Source organism: Glycine soja, chromosome 13, assembly GCF_004193775.1.
Source record: "Glycine soja cultivar W05 chromosome 13, ASM419377v2, whole genome shotgun sequence".
In the NCBI taxonomy this organism is placed as follows: Eukaryota; Viridiplantae; Streptophyta; class Magnoliopsida; order Fabales; family Fabaceae; genus Glycine; species Glycine soja.
The window spans coordinates 14,957,018-14,964,369 of record NC_041014.1 but is presented as its reverse complement, the minus strand read 5'-3'; the positions used below and the strand labels follow the sequence as shown (position 1 = coordinate 14,964,369).

General features: G+C 32.4%; 1 protein-coding gene across 2 annotated transcripts; it reads left to right on the top strand.

The window, feature by feature from the left end:
• Nucleotides 1–248: 248 nt before the first annotated feature.
• Nucleotides 249–6,166, top strand: LOC114381045 (developmental protein SEPALLATA 1-like). Of its 2 annotated transcripts, none has more exons than XM_028340220.1 (8): nt 249–803; nt 3,799–3,877; nt 4,053–4,117; nt 4,340–4,439; nt 4,891–4,932; nt 5,011–5,052; nt 5,548–5,684; nt 5,767–6,166. In XM_028340220.1, exons 1-8 carry the CDS (start codon nt 619–621, stop codon nt 5,864–5,866), a joined length of 750 nt encoding a protein of 249 aa, XP_028196021.1. In that variant the 5' UTR covers nt 249–618; the 3' UTR covers nt 5,867–6,166. The 2 variants fall into 2 exon arrangements, with proteins under 2 accessions (XP_028196021.1, XP_028196022.1); XM_028340221.1 differs by having other exon boundaries at nt 251–803; nt 4,056–4,117.
• Nucleotides 6,167–7,352: the final 1,186 nt, after the last annotated feature.

The following is a 7,352-nucleotide window of genomic DNA, read 5'->3' as shown; positions in this document are numbered from 1 at the left end:
AGACAGCTGTCTCCACGCGCCCGTGTATTAGAGGCGTCCCACAAGCCAATAGGTTATAATGAGCGTGTTTCACACGCGCTATAAGTGAGAACGGGAAAATATTTTTTGCCAAAAATACCTTAACCCAGTAAAGCATGATAAAAAGAAACTTGTATGAAACAGGAAACTCGGACCAACCCTAGCAAGATGCACTCCATTTAATGGTGGAGATTGGAACAAAGAGAAAAATAGAAAAAGAAAAAAAGTGAACATCTGAGGATAAAAAAGCCAAGTTTGATAGACACAACTGTGTTGTTGTTGTTGTTGATGATGTTTGCTTTGTTCTCTTTCTCTCTCCTCAAATTTTTTCCTCTCTCTCTAGGGTTCCAAGAGTGTCTTGAACTACTCCAGAACCCTCTCTTGTTTTTCACAAATTTGGGTTTAGTAGAGTACTGACCCAGAAAAGAAGGTTCAACAGGTACCTAAGAGAGGGGATAGAAAGAAAAAAATAGAAACTGTACGTATAAAAGAAGAAAGAAACAAAGATATAAGGAAAAAGGGAAAATATTTTGAATAAGGAAGATATAAGGCAATATATAAAAATATTAGTATTTGATAATAATTAGGTGTAGAAATATTATGGGGAGGGGAAGAGTGGAGCTCAAAAGGATAGAGAACAAGATAAACAGGCAGGTAACGTTTGCAAAGAGGAGAAATGGGCTTCTCAAGAAAGCCTATGAGCTTTCTGTTCTCTGTGATGCTGAGGTTGCCCTCATCATCTTCTCTACCCGCGGCAAGCTTTATGAATTCTGTAGCACCAACAGGTATGTGTTATTTTTGTTTGTTTTAATTATTTGCACTCATAATCATATAAAAATTCGAATGAGTTTCTCTAATCTTTGTTTTATATATTTAAGTGTGAATATATTTAAGATCTACTTGCTTGGCTCTCCTTTGATTTGCTTATATTTGAGATTTGAGGTGACTATTTTTTTTTGGAAAAAAATACCCTTTTTTGCTGTTTTATTATTTCTCCACATGACTTCTTGAATCTTATTTCGTAGTGTGAGTTTGTGGATTTTGTAAGTTCTACTGGCTTGAGAAGAATTTTCATATTTCTTTTTTCCTATGAGCTGGAGTTGAAGTAATTAATTAATCTTTCAACTTTGATATGATCTTTTGAATGTAAGATTGTAAGATCTGGTGATGTAGATCATGATCTGGAAAATATGTGTGATGTTTTGTTTTCTTGTACGGATTTTGTTGATTGATTTCCCTTCCTTTTTTGTTTTCTTTTCCCCCTCCAGGTTTTAGTGATTTTTGCTTAATTTTATGTAATTTTTTCCTCCATGGATTCTTTTTATTAAACAACAAGGCTAATAGATCTGTTTTATTTTTTATTTTTTAACTGGCCTGATTTTTGTTTAATTTCTTTGTATTATATTTTTTTTGTTTTTTTTTTTGCTTTCTTGTTATTTTTTTCTTTAAAGTCTGGCTATATCTATGTATGTGAGTTGTTGACCAAGATGTGTAGCAGCAGTACTTGATTGTCCTGAAATGAAGTTCTTATGACAACATTGAACACATCTTAAGTCCAATGAAGCAAGGACGGAATGTAAGCGTCCAGTGTGTTGCACCGAAAACAAATAAACACTATTTGGTTACTCTAAAACAAATAAGTTTGACATTTGGAAAGCAATAAAGGATGTTTTTATTTCATCATCAGCTTACCACTGTGTATCAGTGTACGGGACTTTTTTTGTCTGAAATTGCTGCATTTAATATAGTTAGTATTTCTTTTTCTTAAATAAAGGGGAACGATATTATATCTAATAAGTAATAACTATCTAAGCATATGAACATCTGGTGAATATAAATATAATATCATTTTAGTATTTTCCATGTAAAAGTTCTATTAATTTTTCTCTTCACTTTAATTCATATTAACTAATTAACTAATTATACTTTCTCCTCCAATCCCTCTAGTTTTTATGCTTGAGTTGAAATTGATGACTAGTTGTTGTCTTACAATCTTGTATTATATATCCCTTATTATTAAAGCCAAGTACTTTAGTAATGAATTTGTTAGTACTGAAATTTGAAAGGACAAACATGAGATAGGTGTGCCCTTACAAGTCTATCTCATTGAAGTTCAATGCTGAGAGAGTAAGTTGGTTATGCTGGACATTTAATGGCAATAAATTAAATTAATTCTATTCACTTTCCTTAATTTTTGTTTTCCCTATCCTCTCGTGGGGAATACGGCAGAATGATTTGTTGTTGAAATAAATTCTCACATCGACATGTTCTTAACATATTTATTAGATCATTTATATATTTTAAGACAATTGAACAACATTGTATTTTCAAAGGTTATTTTCTCATCAATATGATCATATTACTGCATGAGTGTTATATGAGATTGTTTCTATGTGTTATAAAAAGCCAGTATGAAGAATGCAGATATTTATCTCAAAGGTTGGAAGATCACAGCTTGGCTAGTAAATGAGTTGACAAAGAAAAAATCTGCCTAACTTGGGATTTAACCCTAGAAAAGATTTATTGACAATTAGAGATTAATTACATAGCAGCATTGCAATTATTTTTTATTCAAATAATGTGTAACCGGCCTCTAAAACATATGAATATGAATATCTAACACCAGCTGTTGTATAAGTAATGCTATTTATGGATTTATCTCTTTTAGTTATGATGTGGTTTAGTTAAGAAGCGCAGATATGGGGTCATGTACGAATTTGTGTTTAACTGTATTAACTAGAACAAATGTGTAAATGTCATTCTTCATGTTGTATATTCTAGTGCTTTCTAGTTTAGTCTTTCTTATATAATTATTTTAGCATGTTGATCATCAAAAAGAGTAAATTACACTTTTAAAATACATGAGTGGTATATTTATTTATCTTGTCATGCATCATAACAGTCCTAGAGCTGCTTAACATGTGGAAACTATATTATGTTCAATCAATAACCAGTCACCAACTCCATCTGATATAGTAATATGTTAATGCTTTTTTGTTTCTTCCAATATGTAGTTTGATTTTCTAGCTTCCCATTGTATTGCTTCAGAAGATCATGCTAATATACTGCTTATATTTGATACTTATAGGAAATATTTGGTTCGATGCCAGACATAGTTCACTTTTTTCTTCCTTTTAATCAGATTATATTCTCAATTCTACATATAATATCTGCAGCACTAAAGAAACATTACGTGTTTATTTTCTGCTTGCTTTAATTATATATTTCTATTATCTTCAACATTTAGTGGAACTTTTGCCGTGATTTGTGGTGTTACCTTCCATTTTTCTCCAAATTTACCCAAGAAATCAAGGTCCTCATACATCTAACACAACATTATATTAGAGTCTATATATAGACCATTAATAACTAGTCACTCTGATATAGATGATTAATAAAATATAAATGCATAGATAAAGTATATTAATTGCTGATGTTGATTTTGTGTCATTAAAGTTTTTTGTTTTTGTTTGTTTTGGGTCGGCAAAAAATAGTGTCATAAGAGGAGCAAATTCTAACTTTTGGGCCTCCAATAAAATTGGCACCGCATTTTAAATGTAACGTAGGCCTATTATTCCTGCACGTACTTTAACAATTTCAGCCTACACCCTTTGAAAATTCCGAATTAGATAATCTGGAATGTAAAATCTTCGTTCCGAATTATCCTCTTGTAAATTTCGGATTAGATAACCCAGAATGTGAAACACCTTTTGGTATGGTTATCCATACACCATCACCAATTTTATTAGTTCTTCCTTTCTCTCCTTCTTGAATCTGCAGCATGCTCAAAACACTTGAAAGGTACCAAAAGTGCAGCTATGGTGCAGTTGAAGTCAGCAAACCTGGCAAAGAGCTTGAGGTACGTAGTAATGCCATTGTTTATAACATTATAGAAATATAACATCTTTTAAAAATTTCACTTAGGAAAGTCTTATTATATCGCTAGAACTTTGATTGCCAACTTAAAATAAAATATATCTTATTTAAATTAATTCCACTTTGTTATATTTCATTTGTCATTTGCTTTTGTATAGCAGAGCAGCTACCGTGAGTACTTGAAGCTGAAAGCAAGATTTGAATCTCTTCAAAGGACCCAAAGGTGAATTTCATATAAAAGTATTTAAAAAAAATACACAAAACTCCTGATAAAATCAGTTCTATATTAAAAACTTGTAACCTGGCTTTCACTATTCTTTTTAAACTTTTTGAGAAAATTTTCATAATTTTCTTGCAGTCAGTAAATTATTCATCATGATTGAATACCATTTGCATCAGCAGTGTTTTCATTAAAGACCATGCATGCAATTGTTCCATGCTGCAGGAACCTTCTTGGTGAAGACTTGGGCCCACTAAATACCAAAGATCTTGAGCAGCTTGAGCGGCAACTGGATTCATCTCTCAAGCAAGTGAGGTCCACAAAGGTGATAAAATATCAATGTTTCATTTTTTTTTCCTTCAGAAAATTATACATAGAAAGCTCATCAATGTTGTACTTGTTGCATTGACCCTGGCCACATAACTAATGTAGTTTTCTCCATGTGATTTCACATCTTTCTCTTAGATATTTTCTATATATAAAAGTAAACTTGGCATTAGTTCTTCTGGATTAGGAGTTCAAAGTTCAAATAGTTGAGTAACAAAGTTAATGAATTACTGTTAGCGAAAATGGACACCAACAGGATTTTCTGTTCATTGTATCTAACTTTTTTATAAGCCAAGAAGATGATAGTGTCAAGAAATTGCATGTATTTTCTTGATTGAATTTTTTTCTTCACATGGTTTCAAATGCCAATTTACGAGTCTGAAGTTCCATTATTGGAAAGCTGATTATGATTCCTATTTTCTGACACTATGTGGAACATTACTTTGCAGACTCAGTTCATGCTGGACCAGTTAGCTGATCTTCAGAATAAGGTAGTTAGCATAATTATAGAGTATAGAGTAAATCAACTTTGTGTGTGTCTAACACTTTCAAGCTATTGTTTGATACAGGAGCATATGTTGGTAGAAGCAAACAGATCTTTGACCATGAAGGTAACAAACATCATACCATTTCCCACGAAGTTCATCCCACAATAAGCAAAATTGGCAATATGACATCTCGCTCAGTGTGATAATTTTTTAGTTTTATTTATTCCTATAAATCCATTTAGAAGCACAACCTTGCATCTTAATTCTTGGCATATCAGATTGGAATTGGATATTTGGAAGTTAAAGTTTTCTAGTAAATAGTTCTTAGATTAGTCTAAGAACTGAATTCACAAAATGAATTTCTTCAAACAAAATAAATAAAAACCTTGTCAGAAGTTCCTCATTTTCTCCACTTGGCTAACCATATAAAACCAGTATGATTATGGATTGATATTATTGTTGTTGTTGTCCTGTTGCATAATATGATTGTGCACTTGTTTTTAATATAATATGGAAAAACTATTCAATAGTGTCTAATGTAACCTTGTATCTTTTATTCTTCTAATCAAAATTATGGTCCTCTAATGATGATTTGATTCATGACTACTTTATTGGCAGCTGGAAGAAATCAATTCAAGAAACCAGTATAGGCAAACATGGGAAGCTGGTGAGCAAAGTATGTCATATGGTACACAAAATGCTCACTCCCAAGGCTTTTTCCAGCCTTTGGAGTGCAACCCCACATTGCAGATAGGGTAATCTATAAGCCACTTTCTTGTATTTTTTAGCTGAATGTGGTGATTTGAATTATATTATAATGCTTGTCCCTTGGTACAGTTCTGACTACAGGTACAACCCTGAAGCCTCAGAGCAGCAGCTAGCTGCCACAACTCAAGCTCAACAAGTCAATGGATTTATTCCTGGATGGATGCTTTGACCTAAGCTCTCAGTATTTTGGATGGCTACATAAATAAAATTAGCAAACACCTAAGACCAAAGTCAAAATGCCTCTTGCTGTTGGAAATGTGTAAATGCTGCTTGTTCTTCAGTTATTTATTTGTTTTGGCATAAAAACAGCAGTGACTGACTTAAAACTATTAAAACTTTAGCCATAGTCATAGGATGTGGCATGAAGGTTATAGTATTTTGAATATCTTTGGAGGACAAGTTTTATCTGACTGAATGACCTGTTAATGTCATTTTTCTTTTGCAATCACTTTCTAATCTGGCTGCATTAAGAATTGTTTTTAAACTTCTTGCATTCATTAGTAGAGCATTAATTGCACTATGATATGACAATATTGTAAAGTATACTGAGGCTATGGCAATGCCACTTGAATTTATTTCAAGGGTGACTACAAAGAAGAGAAAACCTTGATAAGGTTATAGATAAAGTAGGAAGACAGTCTAAAACTCCCCTCCCCACCCAACCAGACCATCACCACAAAAAAAAAAAAAAACTTTTGAATCTTGATAAAATATGTTTCAATACATTTGCACTTTTAAGTCCTCGGAGATATGATCCCTGGCCCTTCCACTATATATAAAAGTATCACATGCCCTCAATTGTAATGTTGATGTCAAATGGTCAATTTATTGTTTTGTTTGTATATCTCAACTAGCAACCTTAGAACTCTGATTGTAGTAAAATATAAGCATCAGTGTATCTGTACACATGAAATATTATGAAGAGATATTAAAGGGTCTTCCCGTCCCCGGGCCTGAGGCATAAGAAGGAAGCTGCTATCTAGGACCTAGCCATTGTTGAGGATTTTGAAGAAAGAAGTTACACAAGTATGATCCTAAGTTTTTTCAGAATCCACTTTAATATGTAGCCTTAAGAAAATTTTGGTTAGAATTCTTTAGTGGAATGAATTAGCTAAAGAGACAATAAGACTACTTTGTACTTAGAAGTGAGATTATGAACAATAATTGGTTTCTTTCTATTTTCGTCGATCTTGGTTAGTGCCTTGCAGCCAAGTGCAGTTGATCTAAATTGAGTTAACAAATTCGAGTGTGTACCCCCCTTTGGTACAAGTACCAATGAAGTGTACTCTATGTAATCTTGTACACTATACAGTGACACTCCTAAATATTCTTGATGAACTTGAGATTTTTTATCCTCTAGAACTTTGGTACAAGTACTAATGAAGTGTACTTTATGTAATCCTGTACCTATACAGTGACACTCCTAAATATTCTTGATGAACTTGGAGATTTTTTATCCTCTAGAACTTCCCATTCAGTTTCATAAAATTATGGCCTGAAAACCTTTTTTCTCTCATCCAAATATCCCTTATTTCAGAGCAGGAAACCATAGTGATACCATCAAGTAATGTAAACCATATACATTATCAGTATAAAAGACTTTATAATATGAATTAACTAGAAATTATTTTAGATATGATTTTTAAAATAATTAT

Excerpts from the sequence above, each read along its gene's own strand:
- LOC114381045 (XM_028340220.1), top strand. The coding sequence starts at position 619 with ATGGGGAGGGGAAGAGTGGAGCTCAAAAGGATAGAGAACAAGATAAAC. Across the intron at positions 4,118-4,339 it reads TCTCTTCAAAGGACCCAAAG|GAACCTTCTTGGTGAAGACT; the intron begins GTGAATTTCATA and ends TCCATGCTGCAG. Across the intron at positions 5,053-5,547 it reads ACAGATCTTTGACCATGAAG|CTGGAAGAAATCAATTCAAG; the intron begins GTAACAAACATC and ends CTTTATTGGCAG.